This window comes from Eleutherodactylus coqui, chromosome 2, assembly GCF_035609145.1.
Source record: "Eleutherodactylus coqui strain aEleCoq1 chromosome 2, aEleCoq1.hap1, whole genome shotgun sequence".
NCBI lineage: Eukaryota > Metazoa > Chordata > Amphibia > Anura > Eleutherodactylidae > Eleutherodactylus > Eleutherodactylus coqui.
In genome coordinates this window covers 25,789,923-25,809,614 of record NC_089838.1, presented here as the reverse complement: position 1 = coordinate 25,809,614, position 19,692 = coordinate 25,789,923, and the positions used below count along the sequence as shown (strand labels likewise).

Sequence of the window (19,692 nt, the reverse complement as noted above, 5' to 3'; positions counted from 1 at the left end):
CATGCAAACTTTTACTACATCCCTCTTTAAATATTGCTCAAGAAATTGCATTGGCTTAAGGCCTCATTCACACAAGAATTGTAGCATCCGATGCAAGTTGGATTTTGCTGCAGAGCCTGTGCTAAATCCGCTGTGAAATTGTGGCGTGTGAACAGGGCCTGAGGCTTCCATAGTTGTAATTAACTTATAAGTAATTTAACTTATATGATTGTATTAAATGGGTTTTTCAAGTTATGTAAATTGTATGTAAAGGGGAGCCCATGTTGAAAAATAACAAAAAGCAGCTCATACTCCTTTTTCGACACTCCCCCGCTGATCCCCAGGCGGTGTTTTCAGATCTCCCTGGTGATGCATTCTTTACAGGTTGCAATCAGCTTGTGACATCCCATAAACCTGATGATCGCTGTCATTGGCAGAAATGACATTAAAAAAAATTGTGCCATGCTATATTATGGAGGTATTTACATAAAGTCACCAAAAAAAGCACACAGAGTGCCTAATGGGCCGATAAAGAGCTTCTGGGCACAGGCCGTTAATTTTTCTTGAGTTCTTAGGGTAGAAAAATGTGAAGACAAGTAAGAAAATGTGCAAGAGCAAGACAATACTGTACATATGATAACTGTGTACCCTGAGGAAGCCTTGGGGAGATATTGTGTAGTGCAGGGAGATACCGCACACTTTAGTGGAAATGTCTGCTGATGCTTAATTGACACAATCTAGAATTTACATTGATGGTCTGTGCCAAGAATAGGCAATCTATGTACTATCAGTAGGGTCTAGCTCCAATCAGAACGTGGTGTATCCTGTTGTATCAGAAACACTGGTATTTCTAGACATATGGCAGTGCCCAATATGGCACTTCATCCCAAGCTCTTCTCCATTCACTTGAATGGGGCTCAACTGCAGTACCAGATACATCCACATAGATAAGTCATTCCTGGAAAGGGGGTTTCCCATATCATAAATGTATCCCCTATCCACAGAATAATGGATAAGTATCAGATCGGTGGGGGTCTGACTGCTAGGACTCACACTGTCATGAAAACATGGGTCCCCTTTCCCCCAGTATGCATGTAGCGGTGGCTGAACATGCGCGCTGCCATGCCATTGACCCTTTCCAATCCACTGTCTGACGTCTTCCTACATTCTGATTGAAGCTTGTAGAGCTCCAATGTCAGAAGATGTCTGACAGGGTATTCTTACCGTCTGTTGCCAGCCACTCCGCTGTCGGAGCCTCTCTGGCGCAATCACACTGGCTTTAGCCAGCAGATGGCACTGTTGTATAACAGCAAAAAGAGAAAGCCTTTTAGGAAACCCTGAATCCAAAATTGGATGGGAAAGGGTTAATATATATGGCACTGTTGAAGGGAAGCCAAGTACAGCGCTCAACTATCTTCAGCAACTATGTTTAGCCACTGCAGTATTCTTATGGGTGGACATAGGACCTCTGGTCTTGGGTTCTGTGGGGATTGGACCACCACCAATCAGACACTAATCCCCTATCCTGTGAATAAGGGATAGGTTTAACCCTTTCCAATCCACTGTCTGATATCTAAAGACATTCTGACTGAAGGTTGTACAGCTCCGATGTCGGAACACATCCGGCAGGGTATTCTTACTGTGGATTACCGGCTGCTCTGTTGTTGGGGGGGCCTCTCCAGCATGTCACATACCGCAGTACTGGCTCTAGCCAGCAGATGGCACCATTGTATAATGGCAGAAAGAGAAAATCCCCTAGGAAACTCTGAATCCAAAATTGGATTGCAAAGGGTTAAGGCTAGGACTACATGGCAAATTTGGCTGTATCACAGGTGACGCAACCAAAGATCGTAGTCTCCTAATGTAATTGAAGCCAATGTGGGTCGCATTGCAAGTTGCCACAACCGTGACACTTTTTTTGCAATCAGAGTGTCACAGTCATGGTAACTTGTGAGTCACAATGTAACACGCATTCATTTCTATTAGAAGTATAACCTGTATTGCAGCCAAAGTCATCTTGTAGCTTTAGCCATAACTTGGGACAAGCCCTTTGAGTAATGCATAAAAAAAGCTATGATGACATTTCCAAGAAATGCTCCTTTAAGAAACTCAACCGCAAACTCGGTGTATATAATCCAGGCTTCTACCGCTTTTCCCATAGCCGTACTTACAATCACAAATTTAAATAAAATGACTGTGGTAATAAAAAAAATAATAATGAAGGAAGAAAACATCTAATTGGAGCAAAGTAATGTAGCTCATCAGTGGAATGAAGAACACACGTCTTCTGTAGTGTAAGGCAGGGCTGTGGAGGAAGCCTATGGCTTCGCTGTAGGCAGCAGCACAATTGCAGAGCTGCAGTCAGTGTCATCCCAAGCTCAGATTTTATTATCCTAACCAATCACTGTCTCCATCAAACGGAATGCGGAGAAATCTTAAATGATGGGGGGTGTACAGAGGAGAGAGGGATTGGACGGCCTGGGACTGTGGCTGTAAATATCTACCGTGCCGCACTCGTTATCTCACCGTAGTGGCTCTAATTTATTATAAATTATACACTGTAGTACTGAGATTGATCTCGCATTGATAACCCGGCCAAAACTTTGTATGGGACTTTATCTTGTGGCTTGGAGACATAAATCTTTGGCGCCACTGTCCATGTTATACATTCATGCACATTTTTCCTCCGATTTTTGATTAATAACGAGAAGATTGTGTAGACAGGTGACGACTTCAGCAGTCCTCCCCGGTTCCACATCTCTACTGTTGTATCTCTTTACTTTCAGAAGTAACTAAGTTTCGGATAATAACTGTCCTAAAGGATAACGCAACTTTGAAGCATTTTTTTTTAGCTTTTTCGGGATAAAATGTTGATGAATTTTATGTATATTTTGCTGGATTCCGCTGTGATTTTGTTATATGTCGTTTTCTTATTGGTTTACAAACAAAGCTAAATTCTAGAATGTTCTGGTCACCGATTCCTTCTTCTGGTTTCCTCGGTGTGGTGGCTTATGGGAGCTCAGAAACAGCAACGTTTCACGTTACGCTAATCTGACTGATTTGTGGATTGCAAATCCTAGTTATTGCATCTACTGAAGTAAAAACAATCGATTTTGATCCAACTAGATGGACATTGTCTTCATTCAGCCTAACATGCTATGTTACTAACTGAAATATTGTGTTGCAGCCGTTCCGAGGCCTACACCGGGCTTGCAGGCCAGACCAAGTTTTGGGTGTGCCCTTGCTTCTCCTGGAGCTGAGGGGCGTGATAGTTGCAGGAGTAACGTCAGTCAGCACCTGGTGCTGAGTAGCTTGGCTCCTACTTAAACAGTGCCAGCATGATCCCCTGTGCTGGTCAATCCTTCAGTTACCTGTAGACAGCGATGTAGGAACACACCTTGGCTGAAGCTCCTAGCTAAGTTCTTTTATGCTTTGTTTGGTTTTCGGTTTTGTCTTCCTGTTGTGCTAGGGCTCCCCTATAGGGACTTGTCAGTGGCCCAGGCACGCGTTCGGGCTCGCACTTGTCAGAGCGGTCAGTCTGCCGAGTAGGCAAGGCCCCCTCCCGGGTTAGGGGACGATAGGGAAAGCATTCCCCTATAGTTTTTGTTTCCTTTTGTACAGTTGTGCCTTTTGTTTGTGTTTTAGAGGTTGCATTTCCATAGGACGCAACAGAAAGACAAAACCGAAGAGAGGCCTTATGGGCCCCCTAAGGCTCCTGGGCCCAAGTGCACACCCAAAACCTGGTCTGGCCTGCAAGCCCGATGCAGGCCTCAGAACGGCTGCAACATATTGGTAGACCGCTCCTTCTACAAAGGATAAGTAGTGATAGAGAAGTTGGGCCTACCAGAGGAAGAATTGCCTCTAGAGATCTAGAGATGAGCGAACGTACTCGTTTAGGGCGATTTCGCAATCGAGCACCGCTTTTTTCGAGTAACTGACTACTCGGGCGAAAAGATTCAGGGGGCACCGGGGGTGAGCGGAGGGTTGCAGAGAGGAATAGGGGGGGGGGGAGAGAGAGCTCCCCACTGTTCCCCACTGCTACCCCCCGCTCCACCACGGCGCCCCGCAAATCTTTTTGCCCGAGTAGTCAGTTACTCGAAAAAATCGCTGCTCGATTGCGAAATCGCCCTAAAAGAGTACGTTCGCTCATCTCTAGTTGCCTCCACTCTTGGAGGTATCTCGATTGGCCCACTCCTCTCTATTACATCCACTCGGACTAACAAGCCCTATGGATACGAGTTGCCAAGGGGCCCATTCACGCACGTGTATGCGAATTATACCAAAATTCTTCGGTGCAACCCAAATCGGACCACACATGGGTGGCACAATGCATATCTCAAACCTAAAACTCTTTACCCCAGATTACTTAAACATTCAGTAATATGTTTTGTTTTCCATTTTCAGTTATATCCCAGCGCTGCTCAGATATTAAAATGTCGCTTTCTGCAAAATAAACTGTTGTCTTTAACTTGAAGCTCATTTTTAAAAAAATTTTTTGGCTCTGAGAAAAAATTGAAATAATTGCCGTAATATCCTGTAGACCTGTTTTCCGCACAACTTCCTTTATAGTCCTTGTGGTCAATTACATTGGTCTTTTACTTAAAATAAGGGAAAAGTGTGCAGTGAAGCAGTAGGGCCACTTAGCGAGGCATATTAAAGGGCCATAAAGAGAAATAGGCACTCAACTAAAAATCTGTAGTCACGTTCCACGTCTCATAATTTAATCAGAGTTTTATGGTGTTTTGAGGGCTTCACGTAAAAAAAGTCATCTTTCACAAGCGCCATTTGACAGTCTTTTAGTTCTTACAATTATTTTCTCAGAGTTTAATATTCATCTAAAAAAATGTGAGTGACTGAGTAGTAAATTAGAAAGCAATTGTAACTAAATTCCTATGGGGGCCATTACTTCAAATCCAATTCTCTCTTGATATACAGTAGGCGATTTCTTAGTGATAAATGGTAGGAGAACTTGTAGAGGCGAATTCAGGATAAATGATTAAGGGAAAACTGCGGCCAACACAAAAAATAGCCAGTAAATATGTGGCGAGGATATCTAACTCTGCTGGATATTTGTGCTTTAGCTGTTTTCAAAGTTGGACAAAGAGTTGGGAGTTGGACCACATAAAGAGATAACGGGAACTGAGGAGATTTCCAAAAATATTGGGAAATTTCCATCTTATGGGAATCACCCTTTTTGAGGAGCTGGAGATCAAAGATGTTCTAGGTTGTCAGATTTCTTACAAATCAAAAATGACTATTCTACTTTTTCATGTCCTTCACTGGGGATTGCAGTGGTTGGATTTCCACCCAGAGGCGTAACTTGAAGCTCCCGGGCTCCAATGCAAAACCTGTAACAGGGCCCCCAACTATAATGCTTTACTCATAGTACTGGGCTCCCTATATGGAGAAGAGAGGCCTTATGGGCTCCCTAAGGCTCCTGGGCCCGGGTGCAACCGCATCCCCTGTATCCTCTATAGTTACGCCCCTGTTTCCACCCACCGATCCAAGTTCTTTCTTGATATACAATAAGTATAAGTTTTTCTTTAAAACCCACCTGCTCATGTAAATGTTTCAACATGGTTCTTCGACTCAGAATCAGGCTTTATTCACATGAGCGTTTTTACGAAGCTATGTAGCTACATTTTCATGCCCGTCCGAAAAATGCGACTCTCTGAGGCATTGGATTCCAATGCATTCGTTAACTTGGGTGAATATGTGGCGTGTAAAAACATTGCACCATAAAAAAATCGGCAAAATCGTCGACTGCTGTTATACGCTGGATGAAAAGATAGGTCTGGATCTATCTTTCGACCGATATACGCTGGTAGCTCCAATGGACTCCTATGGGAGCTGGAAAAACAGGGAGGGGGAGGCAGTTTAGCAGAGTCCAACGCAGGGGAAAGGTTACAGGTGACTATTTAGGCATATGAAGTCATTCCGAGGATTTATGCTCAGCGAGGGATTTCCGGGTTGCCGGCGTATTCCCAGCCATATGAATGGACAAGAAAAACGCTAAATAAGCACTGGACTTGGCTGTGGAAAACCATCCATACATGTGAATTAACGTTGCGTACGAGTGAACGTAAAAACGCATACGCTCGTGTGAATAAAGCCACATAGTCACGGTTTCGGGCTATCCAATAGACATTTAGGGCATCCAGTTGTGAACTCTTTACAAATGGCATTGTTCTTTAACTTAAAGGGGTTTTTAAGGGAAATACTGCTGATGACCTCTTCAGGATCAACAATTGATCAGTAACACATGGGTATAGAGAAGAAGCTGCTGCTCCGACCCCTGTATAATAACCAGCCCTTGTAATTACATATACAACAGCTCTCATTAAAACCAATGGGACAGCACCTGTAGTTACAAGCCCCGGGCAATACCAAAGGGTCAGAGCAGCAGCTTCCGCTCTGTCCCATTTGTTGCAGCGCTGACAGTGTGCACCCAATCAGCTGATTGGCCAGGATCCCGAGGAGTAGACCCCAGCTCATCAACTACTGATCATCCATGGTACAATAACTCAACCCCTTCCATATTGTTATGTTGAATGTTGATTACTTGCCAACAAAATGGTAATCAAAGACCTCCATCTTTACACCGATCATATTATAATATTTTTATGCAAATTTTGGATTATTATGTTGTGCCCTGAATAATTGACTATGTAGAAAATGAGCAGTAAAGTCATTGAACCTTCTCCTCTTCTCTCTTCCAGCTCTGTGGCTGCGGACTGCTAGGAGTCGGAATATGGCTTTCTGTTTCGCAAGGAAACTTTGCAACATTTTCTCCCAGTTTCCCTTCGCTGTCGGCAGCAAATTTAGTTATTTCCATTGGCACAATCGTCATGGTAACTGGCTTCCTGGGTTGTCTCGGTGCTATAAAGGAAAACAAGTGCCTCCTCTTAAGTGTAAGTTACTATAAGTGACATGAGATTGTTTTCGTATATATTTGGAAATTCTTCATCTACAATGACAGATAGCAGAAGGAGCGGCGTTGTCTGCTGCTTCCACGATGACCTTCAAGGTAGTTATGGCTGAAACATAAAATTGAATTTTCGGATATTGTTTATACAGTAAACTCGATGAAAACACAAATGTACTAATCCTGTCTACAGTTACGTTCCCAAGTGGTGGATTTTGGAAAATCCTCAACACATCTGCCAAATGTCAACATGCACTAAGGGTTAGGACTGGGGGATTTGTTCGAAGACTAAAATATCAATTTTTTTTTTCAATCTTTTTTTGATTTTTGATTTTTGTCTTGATTTTTCTTTTGCTAAACATGCAAAAAATACGAGGACGTCTGATTTTTACATAAGGGAATTATATGCAGAGTCATCCCAGCCCCCATGTAGTATGCACAGAACCCATCACAGCCCCCATATACTGTCCTCTTCCCCTCATCACACCCCCCATATACTGTCCTCTTCCCCTCATCACAGCCCCCATATACTGTCCTCTTCCCCTCATCACAGCCCCCATATACTGTCCTCTTCTCCTTATCACAGCCCCCATATACTGTCCTCTTCCCCTCATCACACCCCCCATATACTGTCCTCTTCCCCTCATCACAGCCCCCATGTACTGTCCTCTTTCCCTCATCACAGCCCCCATGTACTGTTCTCTTCCCCTCATCACAGCCCCCATATACTGTCCTCTTTCCCTCATCACAGCCCCCATGTACTGTTCTCTTCCCCTCATCACAGCCCCCATATACTGTCCTCTTTCCCTCATCACAGCCCCCATATACTGTCCTCTTTCCCTCATCACAGCCCCCATATACTGTCCTCTTCTCCTCATCACAGCCCCCATATACTGTCCTCTTCCCCTCATCACAGCCCCCATATACTGTCCTCTTCCCCTCATCACAGCCCCCATATACTGTCCTCTTTCCCTCACCACAGCCTACATATATTGTCCTCCCCCAGTCATCACAGAACCGCTCCCCATCATCCTGCACACCCCACTTCCCCCCAGCCTGATATTAGCACCACCCACAGGGAACAATTCTGACAAAAGTTCCATTTATTCCCCAGCCCTACTAAGTGTATGTTCACTTTTTTGGCAAAATCCTCCTGAGTTCTACATAAAATCTGCAGCTCATCAGTGCCAACCAATAATGAAATTCACTTGAGTGGGAATCCGCGCCATAGTCTATACCGGGGAGATGTTTTCTGTACATAGATTTACAATCCACATGTGGAAAAAAAGTGACATGTCACTTCTTGATCCGGATTCTGAGTCAAATATATGCAGAATCCATATTGGAAAATCTGCACAGATTTTGCCCATTGACTGGGCGAAACTCGTGTACGAATCCACAGCTGAAACATATGAAAATCCACGCCAAATATATGTAGCAACATGGATTTTCATTGAAATCCATGTAAAAACAATCTGATGTGCATTTACCCTGTGTGAATATAGCTATGGCCTTGTAGTACCCGATCTCTTGCTGCTCTGTACTTCCTAGTGATGAAGACTTCCCAATGTTGCAGTTAGCACCGAGGGAAGTAAAGAGCGGAGAGGGATCGGGCGGGTATCATCAAAGTGGGAGGATCGGGTAGGATGAGTATGCCTTCTTTTATGTTCACACAGCAGGCTGGGCACTTTTTGATTTTCTTCTTTCCAGACAAACCCTTTTTAAGCGAGCCTATAAGCCAATTCTAAGCACCATTAATTAAGTCATGGTGTTTATAGTTGAGATGACGGAGATTCCGGGAGCAGGGACTGGGTTACCAGTTCCCCATTCCAGTGGCGTCCCCCGGCAAAGTCACTGCACACCAACAGCTTAACTCTTTCTCCATACAAGCTGTTCCCTTTAATTCCCAAAATTGACTTTTAGCTGAATCTGGAATTTTTCGGCCGCACCCCTTGATCGTACCATCAGTAGACCTTATTGTCCATTCAGAGACCTTTCCATGCTGGAGTTCTAGACTGGTTTCTATCTTGTTTTTGCAACGAAATATCATCTGTTTTGAGAAAAAATGTAGAGCGTGCTTAAAGTGTCCCATCTGAATAATTCCCCTGTAATGCGCTAAATTGGATGATCACTTTTAATGCAGTTAGAATATTAAAAAATAATATAGAATTTTCATGGTCATTTCCTCTTTCTTATTTCAGTTTTTCATCATTTTGCTGATAATTCTTTTGGCCGAGCTGATACTCCTCATTCTATTCTTTGTCTACATGGACAGGGTATGTAATCTGTTCTTCTTCTCAATTTCCAAGCCCACTGTTCTCCATGTATGTAGTTTCGCTGCTCATTTATTGAATGGGGCTGCAATACCAGACACAGCCTACGAAGACAAGCGGCGCTGTTTCTGGGGGGGAAAAAAGTTGACTTTGTGTTTTTTCTTATTTCAAACAACCCTTTTAAAGAGGTTTTTGTAAGATGCACAATCCCTTTAGGAAAGAAGGGCTTGGTGTGATCACTCAATCACTCCAAGACCTATTCTCGACACCCATGGCAAGCCACAGATTTTTGCAGGGGAAGGTGCAATCAGTTTAACATCTCCCTTCAGCAAAAATGTAGCATTATAGGATACATGAATGGCCATTGTGTAATGACACGACAGCAGAAGGACACCAAGATGGGAGCCACTCTTAATGGCTTTCCACCATGAGACTTACAAAGGGGTCCAGAGTGGGGGATCCCGATCTATGATGTCCATATGCCCTAATATGGTTTATAAATAGGGGTGCCATTTTTGCATAAGTAGGTTCCAATATTTTTAAGGTAGGTTTTTTTAAGTAGGTTCCAATCTTTTTGCATCCCCTACTTTACAACAGAGTCGGGGGGTCGCTTACTCTACGCAGGTGGCTTGGTTTTTTCGTATGTTGCCAGGGGGGTTATTGTTGTGCCCAGCTGTACAAAATATATATAAAAAAAATCAAATGTAGAATTTCCATTTCGTATCCTTCTAAATCCTGACTTTCCTCATATTAATAACCTGGAACATTAGAAGAGACAGATGTTTAATGCCCTCAAATTGGACTCGAAACTTCCTTCCCTGTTCATTTCCAACATGCCGAAAATAATAAACAGCTGTCACCGGAATATGTTTTATTGGATTGCATTGTGTGCAGCGAGGCCCCGTTATTCTGTATGGTAATAGTGGGCATTGTGCGGAGGATTAGTCTGCATTAGCATTTTAAATACCTATCGAGTGGATTAAACCACTTCATAAAACTGAACTGATTTCACTGGTGTGATGTGGAAGCGTTCTGCTCACCAGTGATGGAGCATTTCATCGGGCTGATTAATAGCCGGCTGGAGTTGTCTGCCATTAGACAGTATATCAATCCTATGAAGCCATTCTGAGGAATGCGTGACACTGAAAATGTGTGTTCGTCAGACATTAAACCCCGTGAGCTGGAGCCACCATACTGCTTGGACAACTTTGCCGTACTCTGTGCAAACCGATGGAAAAAAAAAACCTACATGTTATACCCAGTTTCCCTGGAAATAAGACATACCCTGAAAATAAGACATAGCATGATTTTCCAAACTTTTTGAGGATGCAAAATGATTTTTCAGGCTTTTGAGGATGCTTGAAATATAAGCCCTACTCCAAAATTAAGCCCTGCTAACAGTTAATTAAAAAAGTCAATTTAACCCCTTAACGACCAATGGCGTATAGGTACGTCATGGAGCGGCGGGGTATGTATGAAAAGAGGTTGCGTGGCAACCTCTCTTCATACAGTGCGGGCGTCAGCTGTTTATAACAGCTGACACCCGCGGGCAATAGCCGCGAGCGGCCGCGCGGCCGATCGCGGCTATTAACCATTTAAATGCCGCTGTCAGAATCCCCCGAACGATGTTTGGGGGTCCCGCGCGGCCCCCCCGCGGTGAGATCGGGGGAGCCGTGCAGGTGTCATGGCAGCTGGGGGCCTAATGAAAGGCCCCAGGGCTGCCTTAACAGACTGCCTATCAAGCCATCCCCGTGGGGTGGCTTCATAGGCTGCCTGTCAAAAAGCAATATGACGTAATGCTATAGCATTACGTCATACTGCAGGAGCGATCAAAGCATCGCATATTAAAGTTCCCCAGGGGGACTTCAAAGCAATGTAAAAAAAAGAATCAATAAAGTTTTTTTAAATTGAAAAAAAAAAAAAGTTGCAAAAGTTTAAATCACCCCCCTTTTGCTATATCTATTATTAAAAAATCTAAATAATAAATTAAAAATATGTATTTGGTATCGCCGCATCCGTAAAAGTCCGATCTATCAAAGAAGTGCATTATTTTTCCCGCACGGTGAACATCGTCCGGAAAAAAAAATAAAGAACGCCAGAAATACACTTTTTTAGTTACCCTGTCTCCCAGAAAAAACGCAATAAAAAGCGATCAAAAAGTCGTATGTATTCCAAGTTGGTACTATCAGAAACTACAGGACATCCCGCAAAAAATGAGCCCTAGCACAACTACGTCGACGGAAAAATAAAAAAGTTATTGCGCGCACAAAATGACGGCAGAAAATAATTGGAAAAATTAAATGTTTTTGAAAAAAAAAAGAGGAGTATAGTAAGAAAAAACCTATACAAGTTTGGTATCGTAGTAATCGTACCGACCCATAGAATAAATTTATCATGTCATTTTTTTCTGTTTGTGCGCCGTCGAAACAAGACGCACTAAAAGATGGCGAAATGTCGTTTTTTTTTTTATTTTACTCCACTTAGAATTTTTAAAAAGTTTTTCAGTACATTATATGGTACTTTAAATAGCACCATTGAAAAATACAACTCGTCCTGCAAAAAAACAAGCCCTCATACAGCGACGTCGATGGATAAATAAAGGAGTTATGATTTTTTTAAAGGGGGGAGGAAAAAACGAAAATGGAATTAAAAAAGGGCCGCGTCATTAAGGGGTTAAATAGTGTCCAGGCAGCTATACATGTAAAAAAGTTAAACCTTTTTGAACAAAAATTAATATAAGACACTGTCTTATTTTCGGGGAAACACGGTATAATCTACTAGTACAGTAACATCTCTCTATTTCAGCATCGATAGAACATGATACAGTGGGTGCTGGACTAGTATTTGCATGAAAAAAAAGTGAACCCATTAGAATCACCTGGATTTCACCATTGATTAATAGTAAAATGAGGTCTGATTGTATCGAAGTCACAAATATAGACAAACACAATCAGTTGTACTTATCATGTCTTTTATTGAGCACATTGAGTAAATATGTGTAGTGCCAGGACCAAAAGTAAGTGAATCCTTGAATTTAATAACCTGTAGTTCACCCTTTAGCAGTAGACACTTTCACCAAATGTTTCACCAAATTTACACAGTGTTGAGAAAGAATTTTGGACCAAATGTGTTTAAGTTCATCAATATTTCTGGGATGCCTTGCGGGTGACAACATCTTAATAGGGATACGTTTAGTACTCTGATTTGGCCGTTCCAATATACAAATCTTCTTAGTTTCCAGCCATTCTTTAGTTGGCTTGTTTGAGTGCTTTGGTTCATTGTTTTCTTGGATCACCCATCTAAAGGGTTCATTTGCTTTTTTTTCGCAACTGTGGATTACTGAATGATCAAAGAAATTAAGTTAAATCACTTGTAAGGAAAGAGAGGCTGCAAGAATAAAATGGTGACACAAATGCGCTACAGTAGCTTGTTTTTAAGACTCATGCACATGGACACAGATGTAATGCAGCACTCAGGGAATATTGTAGCTTTACATTTCTCTTGATTTAAAGAGATTATCCAGGATTTAGGATAGGTCAATCAGTATCAGATCCGTGGGGGTCTGACAACTGGCCCCCTTTACCTGATCAGCTGTCTGAATGGGCTTCTACATTGTACACCAGGCACAGCACCATATATTGTGTAGTGGCGAGACCTGGTATTGCAGCTCAATCCCACTCACTGGAATTGCAAAATATTCTTTTCTAAGCCCGCATTCATAACTACAATTTTTTGTTCAGAGCATAAAAATTAAGGGCTCTCTCACATGGGCATTTTTTAACGCGTACGCGGTTATGCACGCGAGTATGGATGCGTAAAATCCGGTAACTAGAGTTACATTACTTTCAACACAGCGCGAGAAATGCATGTGGAAAAAGAATGCAGCATGCTCTATCTTGGCGCGTATTACGCACACATAAAAGCCAAGAAAGCGTATGCGGATTTATCGCCACGTTGCATTACGTACCGATGCTTTCTCGCCGTGCAGGAGATTCACCCGCGGAAAACGCTGGTGTGAGAGAGCCCTAAAGCAAAGGGTAGATGCACACCGGCGATTAAAAAGTTGTGACTAGAGATGAGCGAGTATACTGGCTAAGGCACATTACTCGAGCGAGTAGTGCCTTAGCCGAGTATCTCCCCGCTCGTCTCTAAAGATTCGGGAGCCGGCGGGGAGCGGCGGGGGAGAGCGGGGAGGAACGGAGGGGAGATCTCTCTCTCCCTCTCTTCCCCCCGCTCCCCGCCGCAACTAACCTGTCACCCAAGCCATCCCCGAATTTTTAGAGACAAGCAGGGAGATTCTCGGCTAAGGCACTCGAGTAATGTGTCTTAGCGAGTATACTCGCTCATCTCTAGTTGTGACCAAGATTCTCAGGCGCAACTCACATGGGTCAGCACTCCGACATGTCAAAGTAAAAATAAAGCCTGTGTCTGCACCCCCATTTACATGGATGGCTGCTATTTTCATCCAATTTTCGGACCAGTTTTTCGGTCGGACACAAATATCATCTGTGTCCACGTACTTAAAAAAAAAAGGAAAAATAACCCAAAAGTATATAAAATACATGTTATATAGCAACAATTATACAATAATAAGATAGTTCTGCGGTAAGAAAAAAGAAACCTGAAATAAAACTCACAAAAGAACCGGAGCTCCTTCTATGTGCATTATAACCGGCCGCTGATCCTAAACCAAAGGAAGAGATATTTTTGGATCTCATCCTGGTTTTGATTTACAGCGAACAGAAGCATCAAATACGCCCTGCATGAACTAAGGCTTATTGATTATTTTTTCTTTCAAGTTGACCACAGAGCTCTCTTCTATAGTCGGAGACTTTTTTTAAACCACTTTTATTTTTAATATGAGGCAGTGACTTTTTATTTTTTAATTTTATTTATTTTTTATCTCATTCACAAGGCAAGGCGGGTCACACGAATGGAAGTGGAAGTAATTAAGAAAAATGGAAAGAAAGAAATTACATTCATGGAGTGGTGAACAAAAATTAGACGGGGCCCCATAGCAAAAACGTAAATAGGACTCCATAATGGGGGACCCGTTTTACTACCGAGGACAAGAGGGTCTGGTGTTTGTTTCCTATTCCATGCCCTTGTGTATAATGATCCTTGCACCAGATCTCTTGCTACTAGTTTGGTTCCTCTGTGGATAGGGGTCCTGCATATGGTCTTCATACCCAGTAGCAAAAAGGGTTGGTGTAATCAGAGTTGGGAGCGTCTCTTTTCAAGTATCCCATAGCAGTCACATGGTCTGTCTCTATGGTATATGGGCTCTTGCATTCATGAGGGTTTGAATTAAGAAAAAGCCTACATAGGAAAATGTAAGGCTCTCTTCACACCTACATATTTTCCCTTCTAGATAGACTTCAGCCTGGATAGACGCTGGCTTAGGCATGGTACTTGGGAACAGGAAAGAAGTTGTTCGAGGTTACAAAGTAAAATCCACAGGTGTATTAGAACAGTCTTAAAAAAACTTAAATAATTGCCGACAGACCCCTGATTCGTATATAGAGCTACGCGTTTCAAACTTTTCAGTTCTTAATCATGGCACTGGCAGTCACATGATCTGCCTCTGTGGTACATACATCCCTGCTTTCATGAGGGTTTAAAATGAGATAAATGCCTACATGATGAATTTTAAGGCTCTCTTCATACCTACATTGGGGTTTCCATTTTTGATGGAAACACATTGCAGTGCCCAATCCATGATGCATTGGATACCAATGTCGAGGTTCCCTCTTGACCAATAAGATGGAATCTGCCATAGAGGCTCCAATGCAGATGTGAACAGAGCCTAACCTAAAAGGGAAAAATATCTGGGCAGAGGATCATTTATACAAAAAAAAAAATCACAATTACTTTTTAATTGAATTGGCTCAAATACTTAACCCTTTTCAATCCAATTTTGGATTTAGGGTTTCCTAGGGGGTTTTCTCTTTCTGCCATTTCACAATGGCACCATCTGCTGGCTAGAGCCAGTGCTGCGGTATGGGACATGCTTGGAGAGGTCCCCCGACAACAGAGCGGCCAGTAATATACAGTAAGAATACCCTGCCAGACGTCTTCCAACATCGGAGCTGTACAGCCTTCAATCAGAATGTCTTCAGAGGTCAGACAGTGAATTGGAAAGGGTTAAAGAGGACTTGCCACTGGATATAGTCAGCAAGACTGGCTGGATAACTCTGGAACTGTGGCCCCGTTGACTCTATCCTTGTTTCTTTTTTTCCCCCATACTACTATAGTTCTCTACCTTTGCCCAGACAGGCTCTTCTTAGTTCCGACTATCAAAATGTCAAGTGGGTGGTCCATACTGCTTACTCACAGTGGGTGATGTTGGACTTGCTTAACAGCCCGACATCACTCGTTGAGACAATATAAAAAGATCACCCCAATGTCAGCATCTCCTTTATTGTTCCAGAAGCACATATCCAGGAATGCAAAGTTTCTGCTCCTAGGAGCCGTCATCAAGCATTATCATTATGAGTGAGCAGTGGGGACCGCCCACTTGACACATTGACATACTTTTATACTTTTCCATATCTTTTAATCCTTTTTTATTACTTTTTACCATCTAAAGACATAATTATTAACTAATATCTTGGATCTTGAAAAAGCTATTCTCTTAACTTATTATCTTGATGGGCATGGAATGGCAAGTAAGTGAATTGATGAGTTGTGAAAATGTACCAAACAAAGCCGCCGCAATCAATTAGAAAAAGAAACAGAAAATGACTTATGTTCATCATCTGTCTTATAGCTTTTAAGATCTTCCTTGGGTAGAAACAAATGCTGCTGAATAACAAACACTTTTCTTATCGTTACCAACGCTCCTTCGTTTAAGTACGGGCTCATTTGCATATCAAAGTGGAAGACTGTTTGTAGGGATGTCTTATTTGGAGAAGCAATTGCCACAGTGTCTAACAGGATTTGAGGAGCTTAATAATGCCGGAGAAGAACTTCAAAGTTATTGCAGTCGATTCAGAGTAAAAGTAGAGTTTGTAATGACAGCAGAAGTAATGGGTCCCATTTAGGCCAATTAAAATTCCATTAAATCTACAGGGATATCAAAGTTTACTACTAAAAAAAATCAGATTCCTGTTGGTAGCAAGAGAAACATTAAGGCTTTGTGCACACGACCATATAACCGTTCCATAAACCTCCGGGATGTACGGGACTGAGGTGAGGCAGCGGTAGGGGTTTATGGGTAGCTTTTTTTGCATAAATTGGAAAGATAAAATTTGAGGCATGCCTCATCAGATCCCGCATTACAGAATAAGGGTGACACAGGGACTTTGGCCCCAACCAATGATCGCTGTGTAGCCTTGCAACCTCGCAGTCTCGTTGAAGTCAATGGGGTCACAATGCAACTTGCAAGTTGCTACAACCATGACCTGTAGATGGCAAAAATTCCATTGAGGTTGACTCTCATCTAGAACATTATTTCTAATGAGGGATAAGATCCCTATAATACAGTGCAGTATGGCATTATATGGCAGCATAAAAGATACCATTAGCCAATGAACTAGCGTTTGCTCGTTGGTCAGCTAATCTTTGGCCTTTTACATGGTCCCATGATCAGGCATTGAAACATTAATTCAAGCAAACCTTCTTGGCATAGATGACTCTGACTCCCTCAGAGCACAGGAATTGCAAGCAAGCTTCCTACGGAACCATTTCTTTTGTACAGTCATGCTATCCTGCCTCTAGACTGACATTCAAGGGGTAGTCCCAAAATTGACATTTTATCACCTATCTATAGGATAGGTGATAAAAGTCTAATCACTGAGGGTCTCACCACTGAGACCCCAACTGATCTTGAGAATGGGTGTCCCATGTTCCCCATTCATCCTCACTGTGGCCTCGGCGCTCGGCTATGTCCAGCAGCCCCTATGAAGGTGAATGGAATGGCACCGTGCATGCTCGAACCCAACACCATTTAGTCCCTTTTTTGATGAGGGGGGAGGGCAATAATCCTGCAGTGAGGAGAAGAGGTGGACATGGGAGCCCCGTTCTCTGGATCTGCCAGGGTCTCAGTGGTCTGACATTTATCACCTATCCTGTGGACAGGTGATAAAAGTCAATTTTAGTATAACCCGCTTTAAATTGCTAACCCTCAAATAATAGCGAGATAACTCTGCTGTACCTGTCCCGGTCTATACAGCAAAGCAAAAAAAAAAAAACAATAATGTTGGCTTATTGTGGTGTTCTAGTGGCCAGTGTAAACTTTTCATGAATAGGTAAAAAAAAGACCACCAAAGATATTAAAAATATATTTAGAATTAAAAGCTGATTCCTTTGAAATCGCATTTTTAATTATGCAAATATTCCCAATTACTCCACCATGAATTCACTTTTTACAAGCTTTCCCATGTATGAAACAAGGACTTCATAAAATCCAGATGTTTATTGTCCACAAGTTGAGAGCAATGCACAATTGGTTTTTCATATCAGGAGCGCTTGGTTCACAGACCTTGCATTAAGCACGCTCCACTGCACATTAATTGAGAAACACTCCTTTGACGACGCTGCAATTGAGAGCATTAGCCAGGAAGAAATGTAGGTTACATACGATTTTGGATGATCCGCTGCCCTCTTCTAAGCTACCAGTTATTTTAAAAACCCATTGTGGAAAGTATTCATGCAGTCACAGCTCATATATTTGACTTTGTCAAGTTGTGTAAAGGTCAGTCTGTGCGTATATTTCGCAGTACCTGTAAACCCGGTCATATTTATGTGTAGGGCTCATTATTCTTCCGTGTCTCCCCCCATAACATCAAGTGATATATTTTGTAGAGCCGTGATTGACTGTGAATCAGAATCCCATATACAAATCAGATCTCCCCCATCGATCAATCATCAAGGCCTTTTTTTATTTATTACTGTGACCTAACTTGCTGTTATGGGTCAGTCAGAAAAAAAAAAAAAAAATTCTATTTTTTTAATTAACCCTTTCCAATCCAATTTGTATCCTGGTTTTCCTAGTGGGCTTACTCTTTTTCTGCTGTTATACAATGGCGCTATCTGCTGGCTAAAGCCAGTACTGCATGAGGTGACACGTTGGGTAGGCTCCAACAGCAGAGAGGCTGGCAATATCCAGTAAGAGAACCCTGACGGACGTCTTCCAACAGCTGTACAGCCTTAAATCATAAATTCGAAAGACGGCAGACAGTGGATTGGAAAGGGTTAAAGGGGTATGCCACTTTCGCAGTATGATCCCTTTTTGTTAGAGTGCCCATTAAATATTACACAAGGCGTATAGAAATCAATGTGTTGAGAGACACTTTTTCAAAACTGCTCTTCCTTGGACATCCCAAAAAATGAGTTCCCCAATTTTAATGCATTGCCATATTTGGCATGCTCAGCGTCTTCTCTAGTGTATTTCCATTCAGTTCGGAAGGCAAATAATTGTAATTTTGAAGTATTGTGGGAAATCGAAGACTGAAGGTGTTATGGTTGCCTCCCTTGGCTTTTAAGCCCTGTTCACATCTACACTGAGAGTTTCCATTCTCCTACACCATACTCGGAGAGTAAAACGGAATCCTTGCAATGAGTGGATCCATCCTATGATGGAACCAAACTGCTCTGGATGGACCCAGTTGATGATAATGGGGTCCATCTAGTTTCCATTCTGGTCACAGACATTTACCTAGCCGAAGTAGTGCAGTATGCTACGTCATTCTGCCCTGAATTCCTAGACGGATGTGTGCCGTAGGCACTGAACGGCGTCTTCGATGCAGATCCTCCAGTTTGGGGCTTCTTTAAAGATCTTACTAAAAATTCCATGAACAGAATGAAACTGTGGTTTATGCAGAAGAGCAGGGATCCCATAACAGAGGTCAAACTGGACCATCAAAGGTCAAGGTGGTTGATTCTCCCTCCACCATCTTTTCATGACTTTTGGTCCAATTCTCCACCTCTTTCCTTATAATACAATTTGTCGGGCGGGGGGTCCTAAGTCTTCATGAAGGCCTCCCTAGAGTTCAAAACCTCTACTGTTGCTCCCATTGAAATTTCTATACTTTTTTTTCTTCTCTAGGTCAATGAGAATGCAAAGCAGGATTTGAAAGATGGTTTATTGCTTTACAACACAGAAAATAACGTGGGGCTGAAGAACGCCTGGAACATTATTCAAGCTGAAGTAAGTTTCTTGATCATCCTTTGTGCATTGTGTATTGTAGCACATGGTGTGCATGTCCGAAGAGATATTTATGTGGTTCTTTGGGTTGATTTCAGATGCATTGTTGTGGAGTGACAGATTATACTGATTGGTATCCGGTGCTGGGAGAGAACACAGTTCCCGATCGATGTTGCATGGAAAACTCTCAGGATTGCGGGCATAATTCGACCAGCTTAGTATGGAAAACAGTGAGTACAGTATGATTTGGACATGGACACACCAGAAAGGTTTTCCTGACCTAATGTCACCAGAATCAAACTTTTCCGTGACTAGGCAGTATGAGAAGTGACAACTGTTCTGAAGCCCCACATGGTAGACGAGGTGTC

General features: G+C 42.5%; 1 protein-coding gene across 2 annotated transcripts in view; it reads left to right on the top strand.

Moving 5' to 3' along the window:
- Positions 1–19,692, top strand: part of TSPAN9 (tetraspanin 9) — a 413,384-nt gene that overhangs the window by 380,232 nt on the left and 13,460 nt on the right. For both annotated transcript variants that reach the window (XM_066589569.1, XM_066589568.1), the window contains 4 exons: positions 6,699–6,890; positions 9,106–9,180; positions 19,226–19,327; positions 19,423–19,554. In XM_066589569.1, coding sequence (XP_066445666.1) covers positions 6,699–6,890; positions 9,106–9,180; positions 19,226–19,327; positions 19,423–19,554 — 501 coding nt within the window. The remainder of the gene's footprint in view (positions 1–6,698; positions 6,891–9,105; positions 9,181–19,225; positions 19,328–19,422; positions 19,555–19,692) is intronic.